Here is a 24,359-nt window from a genome sequence, read left to right on the forward strand (position 1 = left end):
CAGTTCCCATCTCAGTTACCTGCTTTCCAAGAGTTGAATGTTGACATAGGTGCATGAAGAACTGCGTGCACCATCTTTTGATGAAGAGTTTTAGACACTGTTATAAGCGTATGCACAAGGGGCAAACCTCTGAAGATTCCCATGGCAAGCAGGGTATCTGCCACTCCCACATAAATATAAATGATGTAGTAGGCACTAGTGTCAGTGACAATCACAGGAGGTTTGTCAGAGGTACTGTTTTCTGATTGTGTTGCATTTGCTTTCAAAGCTGTCCTGTGTGATGGAAATTAAAAATAAATGCATTACTGGAAGTTGCATTTGTTTCTCTTTTATTTTCTCTACTAAACAAATAGTATTGCAATGTTCATTCATTTTAAAATTATGTTAATGGTTAGTTCTATATATTTCCAGTAATTTTTAAAATATTATCCTGTGTATATGAAATATAAATTATGAACTATCCCATGTTCCACTAAGGCAAAGTTACTCTCTGTGTGTTCAGGGGTCAAGGCAATAAATGGCTTATTCATCTTCTCAGATACCTTTGGTGATTCAGGCACCTAGCAGCATTTGTAGTAATTTCTGAAATCAGTTGTAATTGTGCAATGAAGGGTTCTTACAAAGATGGAAATTAAGACATTGGCATATAACTGTGACCTCTCCAACAGTTTTCTCCAAACTACTGTGAAAATGTACTGCTTTGGTAGTCTCTTGCAAATCTACTGCCTGTCTAATCACTGACAAAACAAGCCTAATCAAGAAAAACACATCCACTTCTTTCAACCAGAAAAAATAGTTTAAGTGTTGAAAAAAGTGAATTATTATGAAAGTAAAATGCTTTAGGTGTACTATAAAAATCAAAGGCCTTAGTGACCTGTTGTAAGGGGACATCAACATAAATCCCTTCTCCTCTGGGTCAGATCTAAGTCACCATATGCCTTCTCTTCCCAAACGTACAGACTTAGTACTGCAGGAGAAACACAGGGATCAAAAGCATTAAGCCAGGAAAAGCCATACCACTGCTCAGTATGTTTTAACCTTCATCTGCCTGACCCTGTAACTTTTGGGAATTTTTCATAGGCGAGCAGAGAAAATTGTACAAATGGAGTCTTACAGAAACTGCTCCCTTAAAATGTTCCTAAGCAAATGTCTCACCTGGCACCTCTGAAAGACAGCGGTGAACCACGGTGTATTCAGAATAATCAAGTCCATGCATCTCTAGAGTGAGCTGACCCAGGAAAAGTCTTGCGTGCACTGTTATGTGCTTAATAACAAGACACAAAGCATTTGATTGTTAGCACTTGAAGAAGTACCAGCTTAAGATACCACCTACATGAGGTATTTAGATTATCCATCTGTGAACCATTTTACTGAATATAAGCTGGTACCTATCCGTGTAGAATTCTGGCAGAATTTATTAATTATTTACAGCAAAAATCAATATAAAGGAGACCCCAATTTCTCAAAAAATGATCACCACTACTTACTTTTTAAGAAACCATAACCCAGCAAGAGAAGCAGCTACCTGTGACCAAAGAAAACAGAGTCAATTTTTTTGTCTTGTCACATTATGTACTTTTTCTTATCACCTTTCACTGACTTTATAGTTGTTTTTAGAGAGAGCATTACAAATGGATAGAAGTCAAACTTCCCTGAAGCAAAAACCTTGTCATATCTGCTCCTCTTTCCACAGAAACCATTTAGTGCATCCCACCAGGAAAGCTACATTTAGATTTGTATTACAATCAGGCTCTCAAGTGCCTAAATATTCTTTTGTTTTTTTCACCATTACATTAACAAAGGCTTGCTAATGCGTTCCTAATGACAAGGAAAATTCACTGTATACTTTAACATATTTTAAGTTTTAAAGTTTAATATTTCTTGATGGCCCTAAGAGTCTCTCAATACCTTCAATGGCAACTATTCAAATATGAATGTCAAACCTATAACCCTGTTATTTTTGCACTGCTGTTCTTGCTAGCTGATATCTACATTTGATATATCTATTTGTCTGATATTGCTTGGCTGCTAGTTTTACATAATTCTCCACATAAACTATTTTAATATTTTTTAAATGGGGACTTAAACCCTTTTTATTGAGATGCTTCAGTGCTCAACAGAAGCTTCCCCTGTATGTAACACATTTTCCTGTCTGTCCACTGAGACACTGGAGATCTTCATCTAGACCACCACATTTCAGCCTGCTCTATTTCTATGACCTTTTTTCTAAGGGTTGAAATAGAGTTTCTACAATCCTCTTCCCAAGTACTTTTAAGGCACTGGTACAGGAATGTATTGCAATAATACCTCAGCACATAATTAGTCTTCTCCTTGGAAACCATTAACTTTTGCAGGTCTTACAGTAAATAACTCAAGATTGACCATGATGCCCTGAATTTAAGCATCTGTAAGGATCAGGCTTCTTTCACAATAATATTTTTACATCTCTCAACAGATTTCTGTTCTCATCTTGACTCCTCACAGCAGAGTAGTTTTTTCAGCTGTGAAGATGAAGGTAGACAATATTGTGACAGAATAACTTCACAAAGGCTTTCTATACATTTCCATTCATAACTGCTCTTCTTCCAGTTATGCAACCATAGTCTCTGGGTATTACATCTAGGAAACACAGTTTTGAGCTACTTAAGTGAGCCACACACACACAGCCCCCTTGCAAATCTAGGAAGAATGTACAACTGATGCCCTATTTATGGTGATCTGTGTGGACTCACCTTGGAACCTGCAATACAAAACAATCCATTCTAAATCTAAAACAGTATCTCTAGCATTTCCACAATAGTCCCACCCAGCTCTGAAGGGTGTCAAAACTCCACTTTCAATTTACTTGTCACTGTTGCTTCAGTTCAGCACTTGGATGTTCATCACTAGCATCTCTTCATTGTCATGTTAGAAGGGTACAAACTGTTAGCACAGGCCACATAACCACTTGGTGTGGTATTTCATCTCATGCACAGAGGTTTGCTAAAGGTTATATAGTCTGTGCTGTGACTGAATACTTTCCAGCCCATTAATTTATCAGTAGGCTTTTACTTAAGCAATAGTCACACTGGGAAGTTTAACTCAGATGGATACACTTTGTCAAAAGATCTGTTCTTCAATTAGAAGATGAGACTTCTGAATTATTTAAAAAGGTTTTAATCTAATTTACAAGCAAAAATTTGTAATCAAGGTTAGAAATGTATGCTGAATATATGGGGATAAATCTGATATACCTCAAAGTTAAATTTGCTTTTCCTTTACAACTCACATTCATCTTTGCCGTTGTAGATTTACACAGCCATTTTCCACTACCATGGAGACAAAACTTACATGATAAGAACAGCTACACATCTAAATACTCTCTTGCTTCTGAAGGTGGTTTAAAAATTTGGGAACTCAAACTAGATCTAAGCTCCAGGCTTTATTCCTGGTCCAAAAGAAGTAATTTAAATCACCTGCAACATAACATTAGTTTAAATTCAGGATACCATCAGCCATATCCTTCTTCATCTCCTTGATGATACTAGAAATTTGAATGCCATCACAGAACTGCTAAAAACCTCTCACTGACACAATCAACCAGAAACTAGTCCTATATTCCTAATGAATTCTGCAACATCATTTAACAGCAGTTGCCAATAAGTGATACATATATGAGCTAATGTCTGACACTTTATCCATTTATCCTTTTATCACAAAGAACACAGTTTGAACAAACATCATTTGCAGTAACATGACTTCAAGTGCAGACTTTCTTACCTCAACTAAGAAGACAGTTACACACAAAATTAGAACAAAAATCAAGTTTCTGTGGATGGTAACATATCTGAAATAGGTATTCCATGTGGTAACAGTACCCATGCTTTCCGCATCATCAGTGAAGCATTCCTGTCAAAGAATTGATAAGACCACAGTAAGAATGATATCTATATATGAGAATTTCTGACACGTGACTGCTGTCATTCTTTCTGCTAACTCACTCCAAATAGTTGAACTGTAGCATTCAAATTGGCTGATAATGGCTGGAGAGGAAGGTACTGACTGCATAAGTAATTTTTGATATAACAACACAGTTCAGAGATGATTTGAAATTTTCAGAAAACACTGAAAGAAACACCAAGATTTGTCTAGCACTACTAGAAGCCCAGAAATGGTTAATCAATAGCTGTTTTCTCTCAATGAAGATTACTATTGTACTGTTAGAGTAAATTTGTAAATACTCTCAGGGGGTTTTTTTCTGCTCAGATCAATAAAGCAAAAGAAAAAATGGGCAGTGCTTCAGCAAATTATGAGTTTAAATATTTCTTGTAGACTTTTTTTCCACCTAGGAAACTACTTCAGAAAATTTTCCTATCCTGTGAAAATCAGATGTCAGTTTTGAAAACGAAAGTAGTTTATCATGACCAGTTGATAGTTATTAGACAAAATTAATTTTGGTCCAGTTCTTTGTATACAACTCAACCTTAATTGTATAATTTCCAGCACATCCATAAAAACAGAGTCATATCCAGCTTACTCTCTGTTCATTTTCTGTATCAGAACATAGACTAAGCAGTCTGATAAATTTGTCAAATTTGATCAAATTCCAGTTTTAAAAACTGTGCTAGTACTTCAAATGTGTTTTAATTTTTCTGTAAGCCTTACATTTCCAATGTCAATTTTACATAAATGTTTTAAAACAATGTTTTTCCATGTTACGGTTTCAAATTTCATTTTAGCATAAGTAATCTTGAAGACAGATTAAAGTGCAGGAGATTAAAATTCTGTATTGAAATTCTCTACAGATAGCTTTCAAAAACTATAAAAAATCAGGCAAAATAAATTTTTGAGGATTTCAATGATTTCAAGATGATATTTGAGTTAAAAAAAATTCACAGATATTCCAAAAAATATATTCCACGGAGAAGTACTACATTAGGAATGGCATAATCACGTAGAAAAATATATAAGTATATTGCACTAAACTATCACCATATCAAAAAGCAAGATGAATGTAAATCAACACATACCTTCAAATCCTCTTCACTGATTTCATCAGTTATGTCCAAGACACTGTCTCGAGACAAGCGCCTGGTGTAGATATCTATTTCAGAAGCCAGGTTTGTCTGAGGCACCATAGACATTTTCCGAAATGTTGTACTTCCCTTTTTGGAAAAGTTTGGTCCATAGTTCACAGAGGGGCCCGTCATCAGGTTTAACACAGATTGCCTCCTCCGACCTTGCAGCATATGTTCAGTGCTCAGCATGTTACTCCGAAGCAGACCTACATCTCCTTGTTCCAAGTCAGGTACCAGTGAAAGCCTCCTTTCTGGTGGGTCATTGTGGCCATCTTCTATCCCATTGACCTGCATCCCGTTCTTCTGCACTACTGAGAACTTCCTACTTGCAATAAGGGGGTTAATAATTATGGAGTTATTCCTTTTGTCATTAAAATCTGAAGTTTGTTTAAAAGATTGCTTCTTTATTTCATTTCGTGTTCCCATGCCTTCTCCTTCAATGGAAAATCGTCGGAGAGTCTCAGTTAGAATTGAATTTCTTCTCTCTGCACTGAACTGATCAAAAGAATCAAATCCCATCAGCTCTGAGCTGAAGTCTGGCCGTTGACCCTGAAGTTCAGAAAATGTTCCATAGAAATAGCAGCTCCCCTCATGTAAAATTAGTATTTTGTCAGCAATCTTTAAATGTTCCAGTTTTGAAGTAACCAAGATCCTAGTTTTATTCGCCATTAACTTGCATACACAGCTATAAAAGATGAAAAGTGTTAACAATTAGATTTTATTCTTCACGATCAAAGGTTGCTTTTATCCCTTTCATTTTCAATCTATTTGCTTTTACCTGCCCCCCTCCCAGTATGAGCAGTCTTGGGTGCTCCTTTAAACTACAAAGGAGGTAGTAAGGCTGAGATGTGTAAACGGTGTGTACTTTATCACAGGAATCAAAAAAAGGGGGAAAATTTAATCATTTTCAGGTCAATCCAAAAAGCACACTTCAACATGAAAATGAAATATTTCTTTTCATCATAGGGTTACTTAGATCTTCTGCTACTAAACTTAAAAGTATTAGCAAATATTTGGCAAAACTTCAGACTTATGGTGACTGAAAAGCTCATGGATGGCAGTGTGTGTCCTTACTGTTTTGAGCTACACCACCATGACAAGTCTGTCTTTGGCCAACTTGCTGCCATTCTGTTGGTCAGTGGGCACTTTCAGTTCACAGGTGATTAGAAAAACAATACAAAACATAGCTTTTTGTAAAAATTCATACTTACAAAGCAGGTAAGTGTTTTAAAATGGAAGCCTTTCTGGCACACAGACACACCAGATATAAAGCCATGCACTCTGGGAGTAATAGATTATAGCAGGCTCATTACATTGAGATGGAAGAGGAGGCAGTAATGCTCACACCTGGCCCAGGCTTGTTCCCAGCACAGTATGCTGTCCTACTGCTAACACAAATGCTCAGTCATGAGAATCCCTAAAAATAAACATCCTCAGAAGATATAATTTTGATCACTTCAGTAATTTTATACTGTTAGTACATTTCTGTTCTTGGTTTTACGTTGTGCTGCTTGGTAGGATTCTTAAATACAATCTATCAAAACATACAGTACCTTTCAAATATCTCTTTTTCTGTAAAAATGTCTAAATGTCCAAAAGGAGAATCCAGGAGATACAAATCAGCATCTTTGTACACTGCTCTGAACAGAGAAAATGGAAATGACATTAACTTTCACAAGACTTATAAATTTACATAAATCTAATTTTAAAAGAATGCCTTTACAGTTTTGTCTCCAAAACTTGTAATTGATAAGACTTTTCTACAGCATCAATATGGAGCTGGAGTTCCATGTTAAATGTGCTTATAGGGCACCTTTCAGTAAAGCCTTTCCTTGCTGCAGACCACATTACAAACTAACTCAGTTTTCCATTACTTTCTGTGCAATCAAAGGAAGCTATACAGTTGTCTTTTACCCTGAAGTTCTGTTTATGGCCTGAATCTGACAGTCTCCATCAGTGTACAACAGCCATTTAAATACTGTAACGTGTACTGGTGCCTGAGGGAATATTACATATCTTTAAATAAGTGTGTGAAAAGACTTAGGTCTCAGCACTTGGTTTTAAAAGTACTTTGAAATAAGCGGTGAGCAAAGACAAGTGTATTAGTGACCCATGATCTTGAAAACATTATCTGAAATGGGACTGTACAATATTTTGAGTTCAGGACATGAAAAACTATTTGTAGCATTAGGACCTTAAGCTGTATGTGCTTGGACATGGCTCACTGAAACATAAACCTATGGTTAAGAGGGGTATTTTAAAAATATTTTATTTAAAGTTTAAATAAACTTTCAATAGAAGTTCAAAAAGGCCCCTTGCCTTTCTCTGTGAGTATGAAAATCATGATGTGATATGAATCAGGGTATAATTAGTAAAGAAAATTTGGACAGCTGCATTTCGGTACTTTTAAAAGTACTCTAAAAATTAGTTTTAAAATTGTTATGTTAAACAATGTGAAAATATTTAACCACCAGGAGAAAAAGCCCTCAATACTAGTATATTATGTTAATAAACAAAGGAACTTCATTGAAAAATCCTCTGTCACGATGGATTTCACTGACCATACATTATGATGTAGTGACTGCACAACAACAAAAAGTTTATACTGTTGCTGGCGCTTTCATCAGCAAAAAAAGTTTGCAGGTTTTTTCCTGGAATAATAGTAGTACTCAAATTATCGCTGTAATTTGTATGCTGGACTTAGATATACATGACCGGCTTTAAACCCAGGGCATGCATTGTTTTTTTCCCTTGATCCTCTCTTTCCCCTGGCTGTAGCTGCAGGCACTGACAGTGCTCTGTAAGAAAGACGGATTCATGCCATGTCCATTTGCTTTTCATGGCGGCTGGTTGATGACACCTCCAGCAGGGATTCTCATTTCACATGACTTCGCACAGAGTACACCAGACACCTGTATGCAGCCAGTCCGAGCAAATAACTTCCAGCTTATCACCAGTGCAGACGGGTACAACCCGAGGCTGTAGTCCTAAATTTTCTCCTCTAGCATTCTCAGAGCTTCATTTGCAACCCACACCTCAACAGTGGCACACCTTGCAGTATGCTGAGTTTAGACTGGAGCCCGAACAAAATGTAAAGCAGATACAACCACTGTCTTTGGGACAATTAATTGTTTTAAAAATAATAATTATATAGCTGACAATAAACATATTATATCTGTTCTGTGACCCTCCAGTAAATAAGCTGTGACCATCTGAAAAGTGACAGACATGATTATTAATAGAATCTGCAAAATACTTCACATAAATGTTGCATTTTAAATGAAAATCTAAGTGGGTTTTGTTGGTTGAGGTTTTTTTGCTCTGAAAGCTTTGCCTATTCCTCCCCTTCTCTCTTCTCTTACTGCATAAAACAAAACTATCCATATGCCTCTTCCCTGTCACAAATCCACTAGAAAGATCCACACTGAAAGCCTCTTTATTTTAATGAAACCATCTTTTAGCCTCATACAGACATACGTATCTTTCATGGGATGCCAGTGAAGATCACTATAATGCGATTGTACTTCTACCCAGTGTTTCTGAGCATGGGAACCAGCACAACTTGCACTTGGCACAGAAATAAATGGGGCCATTTACACATCAGAGCTGTCATTACTGGATTTCTAATGTTAGCTAAGTGATTCCGCTGAAACACATAGCTAATTTATAAGACAAACACCTATGTTATTGTTCTGTAGACCTTCAAAATTACTTACTAACATTGACAAGGCCAGACCATTATTCACAGGTACTGACGAGCCATTGCTTTCCACTTTTTACAACAGAAGAAGACCAAAACTATTAGCAATGTTTTTTGAAACATGGCATTTTTTCATTTTTGTTACCTGCAGACAGGGAGTATGTCATTCAATATATAAACTGCTTTGTAGAAGTGTCATAGCAGAGAAAGATCCTGGAATATTTTTATTTGTATCTTTGTATGAGTTTCTTTGGTACTTAGAAAGCTACAGTTAAAGGTCTGAATCTCCAAACGGCATCTTGCATCAGAGAGGGAAAGAGTCTTCAGCTAAGCTACAGCATGCATCTGACATTAAACTTTTAAAATTCAATAAAAAAATATGCAGGCATATCACAAACACAATTGCACAGCAAAACTCAGATTTCTAATAGTAAAATCAAGTTCCTGGTATACCTGGAGGATATTTATTTAGCAGGACTTGGTCCACGTGTATTTCAGTGCTTAGTCATAACATTTTCCTTATACTTGAAATATTAGAGAGCAAAATACCTTGCTAGTGAGATTCGTGCTCGCTGGCCTCCGCTCAGAATGATTCCACCTTCACCCAGCACTGTATAATCTTTGTCTGGGAACTTGGAAATGTCCTGTTAATAAATTGTTTTTAAGAATCAGACATGTATTTTCCATATCCAAGAAACTCAAGCTACAGACTGGATGGAAGCATAGTGTACAACAGTGTACAGACAGGTTAGACAAAAGTTGTAAAAAAAAAAAAAGTCCCACACAGGTTTAATTCTTTCATTTGTTTATGTAATCAGAAATGGTGATAAAATAAAATATATCATTCTATCACGGAGAGCAATCATGAGCTGCAAGACCTCAAGAACAAATATTTGTCTTAATTGCTAGATCTCCATAAAAGCAAGGAATGTACCTTCATACAACATCAATCCCAGAGGTTAACCATTCGAGTTTTCTGCCAAATAAAATGATAAGAGCTCTTCAAAACCCAGAGAAATTTATATTTCAGGAAAGTTCATTGAAAAATGCTTTCACAAAATTCCTAGCTGGGAATGCCAGGAATGCTCAAGGTTTGCAAAAGGTTTGGGAGCCAAGTTCCACTGCTTGGGCTGTAAGTTACTTACAACTCATGACTATGCTAAAAATTAATCTTTAGCCAATGATAAAACCAGAAAATAACATTTCACTCTTGTGAGACAGAAAAAGGAGCAAAGGACATCCTTGTGCCTCACTGGCAGAGGTGGCCAGAAATTTTCTTGAGACGAGTATTTAAGCACCAAAACTGAGGATCCATGAAACCACAATAATACATGGAAGTGGAGAAATGGAGAATGGCTTGTGCGCCTGAAGGCTGTGTAGTTTTTCTACTTTAACATTTGCTCTAATAAAAAATATTAATTCTGCCTTCAAGTCTTACCTGGCCTATGTCCTTAAGCTGATACAGTGACACCACTATCACTGTGATGGTGGTAGTTTCAGGGGACTTTTCCCAGAAACACGGGCTGGCTGACCTCCTTGTGCCCCAGGGCACCTAGATTTTCAGTGGGTACAGGGCCAGGGCAGTTTGCCATGACCAAGCTGGAAGCCCCAAGTGTCCCAGAAGCTCCCAGTGCCTGTGCTCCCTGCTTGGCAGCACTGGACTGCCACTCTTGTTGCCAAGGCAGGGATCCCCCACTGACCAAGGCATCTGATACCAGGCAAAATTGGGTCCAGTGTTCTCATGCTTTACAAAGATTTTCCTTTTAGTGCAACTTCTTGGGGGAAAAAGGTGGCATGCAAAATCCCTCAGAAAGTGAGCTTCTGGGAGCAGGCTTTACACAGTGCACTGAAAGAGGTAGCCTGTTTTGGGGTCTCTCTTTTCCCAAGCAGCCAAGGGGCACACAGGAACTCAGCTGTCTGCATGCATTCTGCAGCACCCACAGCAATCCTGCAGCTTCTGGGAAAAAGACTGGAAGATACGTGAAGCACTTCCAGGGCAATATGACCTGGGATTCTAAGTTAAGCTGCTCCCTAGAAGTTTGCATTTCATACAAAGTCAGATATAAATCAATCTTGATCACCCCTGCTGTGATTTTGTTAATCACTGTCTGTTGGGCAGCCTTTTGGCATTCCAGGCCTCTGAGGTTTTGCAGAATAAATAAATAAATAAAAGTCATTCCAGAGAAATGTTTCCTTCTTCCTTCCCTGTAAATTGCCCTGACCTCAGGAACAGAGTGAACAATGCTGTTCAGCCCTGGATCAGTGACAGATGAAAGGTCCAGCCACTCAAGGGCTAGAAATTGACTGCCTGGTCTGTCAGGAAATGGGAGATTCTCCCAACTCTTTAATTTGATAATAGCATTTACTTCCTGACTTAGAGGATTCTGACCTTAAAATCAAGATGCTCTTACGTATGGAAAATCTATTGCAGGTGATTTTTAAATTCTTCTCACATTAACTAGTTATTTCGCTCTTGTAAAAGGAAAGCCACACAAGCAAATCCTAATACATAACAGCTCAGGTATTTGCAGAAAGAGGGATGTGAAAAACAGGGCTGGCAACATTTTTTAAAGATTTTCTGAACATGGCAAAATCATTTTCTTATAGGTCATGAATTATTTAGAGAGAACATGTGAAATTCTGGCATAAAAGCTCTTCTGGCATTTATTCTGCTCAGACCACTTGTGATTTCACTATCACAGAATCACAGAATCATCAAGGTTGGAAACAACCTTGTAGATCACCTAGTCCAACCATTAACCTAACACTGATGGTTCCCAACTACACCATATCCCTCAGCGCTATGTCAACCCAACTCTTAAACACCTCCAGGGATGGGGACTCCACCACTGCCCTGGGCAGCCCATTCCAACGCCTAACAACCCGTTCCATAAAGAAATATTTCCTAATATCCAGTCTAAACCTTTCCTGGCATAACTTGAGGCCATTACCTTTTGTCCTATCCCTTGTTATGCATGTGGGAGTCATGTTATTCATCTGTAACTTTGACATTTATCCAATATCTTCACCTGAACATTGGGATTTGCATGGTTAAGTATCTAGATATCTAAGCTGATTTCAACTGTTTCCCATTTCTACCAGTACTGCTGCCTGTAATGGTGCTGGTGCCATTGCCTTTTCCTGATTCTACTTCTTCCAAAAAAGCCCAGGTAAAGAACTGGGCCCAGTATGTCTTCCCCTGCAAACAGGGTAAAATCCTAGCCCCACTGAAATTAACTCCAAGGTTCCCATTGTTTTAAATGGTGGTGGGATTTCGTCAGCTATATTTCATTGCAGGTGTGTCAACATGGAATTTTAATCAGACTTTTAATGAGTTCCCCTTCTGCTCTCTTCCACCCTTTACCTCAGGGCCATAATATATGGCATGGAACAGACAAAGAACTTTTCAGGCTGTAATTATAATAATTAAAAAATGTTTAGTAATTTCTTTCAAAGGCGTAAACAGAGTGATGAAGTCCAATAGACACACAATGCTGTTTGTTGGAACATGCATTACCTATTGTAAAAAAGTAATAGGGCTGGTCCAAATACATCCTTGCTGTCATTTTATGCAGGAAGTTAAATCAAGCCAGGGACAAACCTAATGTAATGATGCTGAACAGCACAAACCCCAGCATATTAATGAAGTAGCCACTGGATTTTCTTTAACATATCTATTTCTAAATGCTTAAATTGAAAAACCTATTGGTAACTATTCAGAGAAGAAAACCCTCACAGCTCTCACAGATATTAATTATTTCCATGGGTGCTTCTAATATCAGGAGCTAACAAGTCTCATGTTGCACACCCAAGGAGAAGGCACCCCTTTTAATATCTGTTTGCATTTTTAACAGTGTAAATGTCATATTCATCGACCTCAGCAGCAAAGTGATGACCCTCATAATACCTTTGGATTTGGTATGGAAGAATATAGCCAAGATGATAGTTTAAGGTAATATTTTTTTTCAGGCTGAACAGGAAATATGGTCTCATTATAAAAAAAGGAAACCTCAGAATGCACTTCACAATCCAAGTCTCTTCTGTAGAGATTGTTATCAAAATAATTTGATAAATCATTAGCAAGAATTAAGATAATAAAACATGACAGAAAAGAGTTTCTGAGAACCATGCTTTTCAGCATATAGTTGCTTTATATATCCAAGGCTACTCAAGCTATTCAAGCAGAACATACATATTTTACTTATGGGACCCCCCTTTCTTCCTTAAATATGTCCTTAATGATGTGGTTTTAGATCTTTGCTCTTCTGCCTTCCCTCCAAAAAGGTAAAACAGTCATGAAACTGATGGAACAGAGCAGTGGTCTTGACTCTCCCCATTTCACCTTCACTAACCCTTTTCTCTATTTCACTTCCATTTTTCCTACAGTCTCAGTTTCTTTACCATCTCTATCACCTTCCTTTTCTTCATTGCCATTAACATTCCCCACGTTTATTTTCACAGTTCCCAGAAAATCCGCCCATTCACATTGCTACCTCCTTCTCACCTACCAAAGTACTTCTTTTTTGACCACTTTCTTTGTGTTTTAGAGAAGCTGCCTCTAAATGTACTTTGCAATTCCCTTTCTGTAGTATGGACTATTTGCGATAAATTAAAAGTACTGAAGCCTTTATTATATAAAATGCCTAGTAAAGCTGAATACAAGTTAAGCCGAAGCAGCACCAAGGGTTTCAAGCAGGAGCTGCAATACTGTTCCAACCTATTTGATAATTTTTCCCTTCAGTCATAAGAGGAAAATTTACTGTTACCTGCTTTCTCACTAACATGATTATTTCTGTATTTCCAAGCAATCATATTCAATTCAAATATGCCAACAAGGTAGAAATGGAACAGAAACAAACCTCCAGATTTGAATTCAGTGATTACTAAAAACTTTAAGATAATGAATTTGAAATGTCATTTTGCAGAAAGCATAACTTTCAATTTGTCCTGACTTTCAGAAAATAAATTATCTTGGAAGTAAGACAGATATGAACTAAACTGCAAATTAGAAGTTTTAAAATTTTCAAATCTAGTCTTGTGTTTTAGACTCACACCTACAAGTGAACATTTCTGTTAATTTTTAAAATATGAAGAATTTTCAGTAATTTTTTATATTTTGACTTCTGGGTAACCAGTTTGAACACACTCGAGTCCTCATTTTCCTGGGCCAGAAGCCAGAAAACCAGATCTCTTTAAAGTATTTCAAATGAGAAATTACTTTTTAGAATTTTATTTTATTTAGGTAACTGACCTCTCTCTGCCTATGATTCCTGAAGCCAAGGCTTTTGTTAGATTTCAGCTGAACCATTTATGAAGGATTCATGATCCAAAAGCATAAGCTTTGTTTTTGCAAGAGTTTGTGATCTTGAGCAGAGTGTCAGGCTCACCCAACACTCACATGAATGCTCACAAAACTCGCTTTCTCTATGGGGAAACATTCCCATGGAACAGATTTTTGAAACTTGAAGTAGTCGGTATGCTGCATGTGGGTAGGTTAAATGCAGGGCAAGGGAATTAAATATGATTCCAGAAGTATCAAGAAGATAGGACAACATCCAATCAGTCCAGAGCCCTGTACCTAAGACAGGGAAAGAGGTGGGGAGAGATGTCTTGACTGAAACAGGTCTTTAACTAAACGATATCAACACAGAACATTGCAGAGGGGCTCTGTTAAGCATATTTATGTGATCGTTGATAAACTTCTTGAAGTCACTGCATTTGCTAGTTTGAGTACATTTTTTTCTCTAATCAAGATGCTTCCCTGCTATAAAGAAACTGTGCCAGCCTATTTACTTCCAGTTATCCCAGGGAACTCACTGCGTCAGCAGCTTCACAGCTGACCTGCCCGTGATTTTGGGCCACAGAAAAGAATTGCAGTTAAAGGAGTCTTCTCATGCCAATGGATCATACCAGTGCAAGGTGGAAAAAGTATAAAGCTTTTGGGCCCACGTTTCTGAGATGCAATGGTTTTAGTGGGAGATTTGACATACTATATGCACTTTCTGCCTGAAAGAGGCATTTATGCTGTTTTAGTTATTTACATTAGGATGTGATGAACTTCACCTTGACACGTCTGTTGCTCTCCCCAGCTATGAAGACAGGCTAAGTAACTTGCTGTCACGTAGTTTACACTGTAGACATGTACCTGATTAGGTAACCCAGACACGTCTTCATATCCTCTTGCAGAGAATTACCTGCTACAAAGTACTCAGTTCCAGACTTGAACCCTTATTATTCCTCTCTTCCACTCACTTTGTGATCTGCCAATATCCCTTGTGAAAAACAGGCACAAAATCAGGGCACAAAGTATTTGTTTCACTGACATAATAACCTCTCAACTCCTACTGATTTAGTTATGTGTCAAAAAGCTCCTCAAACCAACCAACAAAAAACAAACAAACCCCAAACCAGCACAGGTAAAAGGGGCTGGAGCAGTATAGTGGGATGCAAGGATATATGTTTCTGTTTCAGGGCATCCTTGACATTGCAAGGAACTTGTCACTCAGGGATGGATGCCATCCTTTAGAAGGAGATGTCAAACATGCAGGCACACAAACCAGGCCTTGGCATACTGACTGTCTCTTTCTCTAGTTATTCTCTGTATAATCTAAATTCTTAGATGAAAGTGAATCTAATCTCCTGCACTCCCTGTAAAACCAGCTCAAAAAACCACAGGATCTGGCCACAAATTTCTTTAGTACTGTTATATGATTTGATTTCATATGGAAACACTTCCTCTATTTGCATGCCATGTTAAACATTACATTCATGAGCAGCTGGTGGCTCTAAAATCAGAACATGTGTTTACTTTAAGAGGGGTAATATTTTAAAAGTAGTTTGCCATTATGTGTTTATGGCCTCTTAGGTAACTATTGAAGGATCAAATGAACTAACTAGGTGGAAAAATATCTGTCTTACATTGCAAAAAGCTAAAAACGGAAGTCATGAAGTATGGTTTCAAAACTAATGAATTACTGCACCCCTTCAAATGGGATACGATGCTTGTTTATTTTTTAACAAGAATGAGTATAATGGGCCTGCTTCTGCAGTCTTGACTAGAGAAAGGCATTCTCTTAGGATGACTTTGTTCAATGTTAATAGTATTAAGACATGAAGATTCTTGTTTCAACTGTCCAAATGTTTTACCTTTTTAACTTAGCAAGTGCTAAAACCAAACAGAAATCCCACACCCTGTGTATAGTAGGCTACTAATACTGATTTTTCAGCCTAAAAATCAAGCCACATTCCTTCCTCATTTTTCATCACATCAGTAATAAGGATTTTGCAAACCCAATTGGCTACTCCTACAAATTCCCATTTATATTCATGTTATTCTTGTCAAGACCTTAATACAACCCTTCAATCTCTGGGGAAGTTACACTTGTGGAATTACTTCAAATTTAGTAGCAAGTTTCCATAGACACATAAACTCATCCAGTTCACATCTCCCAGTGGCTTTTGCTATTGAGCACTGAGAATAAAAATCAATTAATTATGCAGGATGGTTTCTCAGTGTTATATTTGTTCATATTTGGTCCTTAATTTGAAGTGCTAGGCAAAAGTTCACCTTCTCTTGCTAACTGATTTTTATGATGAATGTAATGAAAAGTACTTGATAAAAATGGTAAAACACCTTGTCAAAAAAAAAAAAAAAGGTAGCATAAGCTGAGACAGCACCAATTAATCTTATCTTACTTTTCCAGTACCTTTAAGATTGCCTATGGAGACTCTCTTTAGGAAATGAGTTCAGAATCTGTACCAATTACAGCTTGGCTTCTCTCTATCATAGCGAGCCAATACAAGATTTTAAGGTTAACAGATTTGTGATAATACCTGCACACTCAAAATTAAACCCATTTAAACAATTTATTTCAAAAAAGCTTCCAAATAAAGGACAAATGGTAAGGACTACTGATCTGTGCTGGAATAGTTTGATCTAGAAGTTGAAAGGCTTCACTTCCATATTTGCAAACTGGGACCTTTATTTTAGAAGACATGTTCAATAAGGTATTCACCTTACTTGCTTGTTAAAATATTTGCTATTTCTCAAGTAAAGAAAAAAGAGGAAGAAGGCAGTGGAGAAGGAACAAGCAGCCCTTCTCCTATGCCTTTTTATAAAAATTTTTAATGTAATGTTTCACAGAATGTATCATATAATTTAAGTGGCATTCCCTTGAGTTCAAGGGCAAGTGCAATGTCTACACACCAATTATATCTTACTGCAGCCATGTTTAGTTTGTGCTGGGCTTTCAAAAATAACTTTTGCCAGAAAGACTGTTTCTGTAGGATATCAAGAACACTAAGGTAGGTCTTAATCACCATCCCTTTATCTCAACTTCAAAGCAGTTTTTCTTTTGTTCTATCACCTTCCACTGTTGTTCTCTTAACCTCTGCCCATTTCCAAACTCCAGTAATTAGAACAACATTGTAAAACATGATTTTACCTCCCCTGATGCCCTACTTGTCCTCAAAGGAAAAATGTAATCAAGAAATGTAATTATAATCAAGTTCTGATTCATTTTACGCATATAAAGCAGGCTATACTACCATAAAAATACACATATAAGGTTTACAAACAGAAGTTTTATAAGTACCTTAGGCATGCTTTTCCTGATGCACAGAGATGCATTTGAAAACCCTGCGCATGGTTCTTCAGTATTACATATCTATACAGGGACATCCTGAAATTATGACAAGCAGCGGTACTTAGACCTAACAAACTTCCCTCACTGAGCCTTCAACACACAACTGCCTTTCATTGTGGATCCTTTCAGATCTCATACACTTGCACAGAGTTGCACTGTGGTGTCCCTTGCCCTTGGTATCGCCACGTGCCACAGGCTACAGAGCAGAGCCGTGAGGACCAAGGACCATGAATGAAACCTATGACACTATACTGCTGCCACATGTGCGCCATCAAGTGGGACTACACTCAAAGAAGCACCATTAAAACACATGCTTCCCATACATAGACTCACAAAACAGTATCTACTGTACGACGTGATTCACTGCATCTGACCATTCATCAGTCACACACCTATGTGATGGGCGCTGAGTGAGACAACAGCTATGATACGCATGAGTAAAAAGGATACTTGAGAGACATGTACACACTAACTGAGCCTGTAAACCCAGGCACAGACTGAGATCCTAATGTATTGTGCAGTACACAAACACACTTTGTCAAACTATCCTAACAGAGTATTTATAAAGGATGCAGTTCTCCAACATATCATAATCATTTGCTTTTTAATCTTCATCTTCTGTTTCATGGTATGACATCATGAGCAAGTGTACTGGCACAACTGGAGGGTAGGTGAACTGCAGTAAGGCAACAAGAGTAAGAAGCTGAAGGCAGAAATCTCTTAAGCTGAGTATACAAGTCAAGGAAGTACAACATGCAGCTACCTGAACTTTTTGGACAAAAAAATGTCCCATTTTAGTGTTCTAAAGATTCTAATCAAACAACAAAAGGAGGATTAGGGAAAATCTCCTTCCTTTATTGGATGCAGAGGGAAACACAGTAACAAAGGATGAGGAAAAGGCTGAGGTGCTCAATGCCTACTTTGCCTCAGTCTTTAGCTGTGGAACTAGATGTTCCCTGGACACCCAGCCTCATGAGCTGGGAGATGGGGAGGGGAAGCAGATTGAGGTCAGGACAATTAAAGAGGAAGTGGTCAGAGACCTGCTACACCACTTGGATGCACACAAATCTGTGGGACCGTATGGGTTACAAAATTTTCATCCATCCCGAATTATTTAAGTTACACTAGCTTAATATCATTTGCATATCTCCACAGATCAAAAACAAAGTGCAGAGCACCTTGTATGAAGTCACCCAGCTTCAGTGTGCTGTTCTGCTGACAGACAAGAACAGGCTATTCACTGTCTGTCAGGAAGCCCTAAACTTATGAGATGGTATGATGTGACCCACACAGAGTAACCTGCAGTACTTTATTGGCACTACTTGACCCAGTGGGTCAAAGAAGATGGCTTTGTATTCCAAAAAAAGTTTTTGTGAGCATGGAACTTGGAAGTAAATCTCAGCCACTGTTAAGAGCTGTATGTTGACTGACTTTCAGCATATGTGCAATAAGGAAATAAAGTCTCTTTTATCACCAATCCTTGGTTCACCTTGAAGAACCCATATAAGAACTAGACTCAGCAACAGGCCTACATTCAGACGGACTATATAACTACCTAGTTGCAGAGGAGGGGACAAAGTGAACTCCCGTAGGCAAAAACCCTCTGGTACCTGTCCTTTCTGGAGAATGAGAACATACACTACCCCACTCCAAAAAAGCACTAACCCTTGTCATAATAAACCCCTAAAAGGTCACACTGGGCAATAAACAGGGAATTAATATTTTAAATCCATACATCAATCTCCCATGCTAAGTCCTGTTCAGTAACTAAGATATGAAAGCTAACAAGACTAGAAAGCAGAATAATAATAGCAACAAGGTAATGTATTTGGCTTCCTTCCAGACCATTCTGCCTTCTCTTCAGACCAGCCCAATTTATTCAGCTTCAGTCAGAAGAAAATATCCTTCTAAGTACCAAACTTGATCTCAAATAATGAGCCCTGCTAGGAGGTGAAGCATATCATTCTACACAGAGCTGCACCAACACAGATCAAAGCTGGCTTGATTGAACCTGTTTGGAGAACAAAGGAGCTGCAGCCTACCGAGACACCAATCCATCCCACAAACACTGAAACATTGAGCTGTCCTGCCGACACTGAGACAGTGAGCTATCCCAACAACACTGAGCCACCAAGCCATCCCACCAACACCAAGACACTGAGCCACCACCTTCTGCTCTAGGACAGGCCTGGACAAGGCCAAGGGCAAGAACAGTTTTGAACTGCTTGAAGCAGTTGTTTCATGGAGCTTTGGCATTAACTACAAATTTTAACTACAACTTTTACTTAAGGTTAAGGTTAAGGACTACTCTCTTCAGAAAGCCTGATGCAAAAGCTGTTAGTTCACCTGACTTCAGAAGCTTTCAAAGATTTCCAGCAAACCACAATCCAAACACAAGCTGAAATGGCCATAAACATAAGAAAAGATTATTTTATCACTTAACTATACCCTGCTCTGAGATAAAGCGCAGTAACCTCATCTTATTTTTAAACAGACTGACTATTGTTTTCTTGCTTGACTGTCACTAAAGGAAAATATGTTTCACTGTGTGGCCTAAAGACAGATCCTATTCAGCACAGCTAAATATTTATTGTTTTCATCTACATGTTACAGACAAAATGCCTGATCTTAAGGCATAGCAATAAGGGTGGAAAGGTCTAAAATGCTGTCTTCTTTTGTAATGTGAAAAGATATCTTTTCCTATGCTACCCTCTGGCAACATCAAACACATACAAGGACATTTCCACATCATTGTATTAATTGTGGGCTACACATCACATAAAGATCAATCTTACAATAATTTCCAGTGTGAGAATTTTTAACGTGCACACAGAAAAACCCAAGTTTTCCTCTAAATAATTCAGGTTTCTGGAGCAGAGTTCTAATTATTCCTGGAGCCATTTTTGAAGTGCAAAAAAAAGGAGAACAGGTTGATTTCCAAGATTGTAAGGAATAGCTTCTTTATGGGGAAGAAATGTGAAAAAAAAATTGTAGGAACCATACTTTCAACATAATTTCTTTAACATTAATATGTTTACCCAGGTTTTTAATTAGCAAGGAAGACTGAGAAGGCAGACACCTTATAATATCTGAGACGGCTTATTTAGCTCCTGGGGTCACAGGTCTTAAGAGTCCTAGATCACTGACCTCTTCTAGCTGGCAGGCTTTGATGACACTCTTGTATCGGTATTCATCATAGGATACACCAAAAATTATGTTTTCTTTTATTGTTCCAGGCATGATCCAGGAGACTTGAGGTGAAAAGGATATCCTTCCAGTGTGTTTAATTTTACCCTGCGAAGGCTCCAATTCTCCCATTATCAACATCAGAAGAGAAGTCTGAAAAATCATTAACACTTGGTTAGTATATGAGAGATCTATACAACTATAAGAAATGCTAAACAAAGAGAGAGTTGCCCTGCTAAATCACTTAAATGGTACATTTGTCTTGTAAAGAGTGTCCCTATAAGTAGTGTTCTAGTGTAAACTGCAAGTAGTGGAGATTTTCATGATACGTATGGTTCTGAAAGGCCTCTGAAATGAGGGAAACTTCATTTAATGAATGATAAAAATTGTGTGAGATATCTTGTGAAAAAGGCATGCTGCTGCAAAAGTATGTGTTTTTAATTAAACTTCCAGTAATTTTACAAGGTAAAAATGCAAGTATCTGTGAGACACATAGAGACATAAGGTATTAGTATTTATGGAGATTGTTATTTCATTTTTAACATTATCAGTGACTATTTTGTTTGTTCTTTGTACAATACAATTCATGTTTACAATTTTGCTAATGTTCATAAGCCTTTTATCTGTATTGCCTTGAAAAATGCAATTTCTTTGTGTATGTGTATACAACTACTCAAAAACTGCTCAGTGTGATCTGAATTTTCCTCTGTAACTGTTAACTCATTTACGTGAATACATGACCTAAGCATATTTACTATTTCCCTTCATAAAAGAATTGATTGCAATTTCAGTACTGACATGTTATAATTTCAGAGTTAATCAGTAGCTTGTAGTAACCTTGTCACACATCACTGGCTACTAGATCAAAGAATAGAATTGAGAAATACAAGGAAAAATATGTTACAGAGCCATTCCAGTGGTGTTCTTATCACTAATAAACAGTGAACAAAGTTGGGACGTAACAGCCAAAGATCTAAAAATCTGTCTAAGTCACAGTTTCATGCTGTCAAGCCCAGAAATCCTTTGACAAGTTATACAATACACAAGGGGAGTCTCACGAGATTCTTTCCATTATACCAGAATCTGACTTCTCAGAAATGCTGAGTAAGAAATTTCTGAACTTGCAAAGGACAGGCACTTAGTATGTTTTGCACACTGGATGTTAAACTATTGCATCTTGTGCAATGTAACACAAATGGAAGAAAAAACCCCAACCTGACCCTAACTAATATTGAAGCAGTATTAAAGAGCTGATGTCAGGCTTATGTGTGCAGTCTGTTTCACGTGCCTGACAATTCCTGGGAGATACAGTAACAGCTTCAAGCAACATGAAGGAAACCTCAAATTAAGAGGGTGTAAGGGAAGGAGAAATTGGGGTTTTTTTTTTGGGGGGGGTGGTGGTGTAAACCTTATTTTTTGTAAATTTCAGATAATATTATAACCTTTTATCTTTATTGCCTTGAAAAGTCCAAATTTGTTGTATGTATATACTCACATAAATTGCTCAGTGCAACCTGAATTTTTCTCCATTTCCTTAGTAGCTGAGTAAAGGAGATATACATACATCCTTCAGCACTTTCTAGTTGACATTTTTGTATTACAAGTATCAGCTTTAGCAATAGCCATCGGAGATTATCAGCAACATAGGAATTCTGTTAATTCAGAAGTACCACACTAAAATGCATGTCAACATATCAGCTTGAGGACAACATCATGGCCTGAGTTCCTTGTTCTTTCCTATTGGTATCATTACTGAAAAATAATACAGAAGCCTTGACCATATTGAAATTGATGGGTCCTTTGCTATTGACTCCAACAGACCAAAGATTTTACCCCATGCAAGTAAAAGAAATCATGAGCATGTTCACCAATAATTTCTTAAACAGGAAAAGCTGCCAAACGCATAATGAATGTTTGACTTTCACATCTCAGAAAAAACAGTGAACATGAAAGACTCATCTAATTACTTGCTGTTCAAAGTGAATGAGTATCATAGTTCAACTCATTTTATATTAATGAGGTTAATCAGATGTGTTATCTGCAAACTAAATGTTTTGATAACATTTTGGGGTCCTAAAATGATGATTAATCTAAACCACAACTTTTCTCAGAAAACCACCAGTTCCAAGAGCACCTCCCCAGGCTTTCACATGGCACTCAGGGAGCCTGTCTGAGTGAGGCACTATAGGAACCAGAGCACAAGTGACCAGGTATACCACATGTCCAGGGCATGCATCGTAGTTACCTGGCTAATCCATGTCAGGTTTATCAGGTTACTGACAATCTTGTGTTCAAATTTTTCCTTAAAATGTTAGCGAGGCAGGAAAAAAAAAAAAAAAAAAGCCTGCTTTCTAGCACACTGAGCAATTTGGATATGTTCTCCAGTTTATTGTTTTAAAGGCAGGGAGATTCTCACCATGAGCATTAACTTTAGGTTTCAGTCTGCATTATTCCTGCAAATCTCCTTTTACTTCCTATGAAAAAATAGTTTTGTCATTTAAATTGCTACTTCCTTATTAAGTCTGTATCCTTGTACGTACAAAAAATACCCAGCAAACTCTTTCTCATATTTACCACAGAGTAAAACTTCAAATAACTATTGGCCACTTTACTGAAATTTACAGTTTATCCATACTTTTCCCTGCAGCCATGATTTTTACAGTGAGCACAGGATAGCAAGAATACAGTAACAATACAGGTAACAATACAGATAAGACAATATTATTGCTTAAAATTATTAGGAGTATTGTTGAGACAACAGAAATAGAAATACCTTGCCTGCTCCAGTAGATCCAGAAACAGCTAATAACTGTCCCTTCTCAATCTTGAAATTTATATCCTGAAGAACAGGAGAGGCATGAAGGGGAAAATTACTGAAGAAGAGATTATTGTCAGGGTTAGGAGCTTTGTCTTCCTGGTTTGCTTTTACAAAGAGCTCTCCAATTCCCTGCAACATACACAGATGTGTATTTGTATGTATATAAAAAATAAATAAAACATGCATATGGAGACATGTATATCATACTGTGGACTTATGAAAACATATGAGCTTAATTTTTTAATGTTACTTTTCCTATCTATAATATATTCATTATATTCTTAAATATATTGCTCCTAAATTTGTGGACACAAACAAAATTTGCCTTTTATAAAACTGATTTCCAATGTTTATACATGCCACAGCCTGATACTGTTTTTAGGCCAACTTAAATCAGAAGTAACTACTTATTACAGGCCTTAACACTTATTAAAAGGTCTCTTCCAAAGTTTCTCAACCGTGGATAATTTGATATCATGCATTAATTACTTTCCATATATTCCTTACCTGCTGATAGCTGAAGCCAATTAAAATGAAGGAGTGTAGGCTGCTCTTAATAGAGAACACCAAGGCAAATATTGGTAAAAAAGATACACTCTGTGTTTTAATTTACTAACCTCATCCCAAAAAGCTGTTACTTTGTCCAGCTCAACCCCAGTGGTTGTCAGATTATACTCCAGGGCTTTATATTCTTTTTTCAGCAAGAAATCCTAGAAACACCATGAAAGCAGAGGAGATGAAACAGTAAGGGACGGTTGTATCACACAAAGCAGTACCTACTTGCCAACAGTGAGCACTAGCTACTATTTTTGATAGTGCTATTGCATTGTAGGGTCTTAGAGAGAGGCATAAATATAGTTTATACATCTTTCAGATGCAGAAGGAAACTACCAATTCTTTCATTGCTAGTGAAAACATAACCATAGATGTATTCAGCTCTGGTTTAGAAAGAG

At 37.4% G+C, this 24,359-nt stretch overlaps 1 protein-coding gene across 1 annotated transcript in view; it reads right to left on the bottom strand.

Annotated features, from left to right (window-relative positions):
• CFTR (CF transmembrane conductance regulator) overlaps positions 1-24,359 on the bottom strand; it is a 91,671-nt gene that overhangs the window by 36,746 nt on the left and 30,566 nt on the right. Inside the window, exons 9-17 of the mRNA XM_074869342.1 lie at positions 24,024-24,116; positions 23,362-23,535; positions 20,550-20,741; positions 9,307-9,401; positions 6,611-6,697; positions 5,010-5,742; positions 3,760-3,888; positions 1,488-1,525; positions 20-273 (exon numbers count right to left, since the gene is read on the bottom strand). Of these exons, the coding sequence (XP_074725443.1) occupies positions 20-273; positions 1,488-1,525; positions 3,760-3,888; positions 5,010-5,742; positions 6,611-6,697; positions 9,307-9,401; positions 20,550-20,741; positions 23,362-23,535; positions 24,024-24,116 (1,795 nt within the window). The remainder of the gene's footprint in view (positions 1-19; positions 274-1,487; positions 1,526-3,759; positions 3,889-5,009; positions 5,743-6,610; positions 6,698-9,306; positions 9,402-20,549; positions 20,742-23,361; positions 23,536-24,023; positions 24,117-24,359) is intronic.

The sequence above is a fragment of the Strix uralensis genome, chromosome 5 (assembly GCF_047716275.1).
Source record: "Strix uralensis isolate ZFMK-TIS-50842 chromosome 5, bStrUra1, whole genome shotgun sequence".
NCBI classification, from domain to species: Eukaryota; Metazoa; Chordata; class Aves; order Strigiformes; family Strigidae; genus Strix; species Strix uralensis.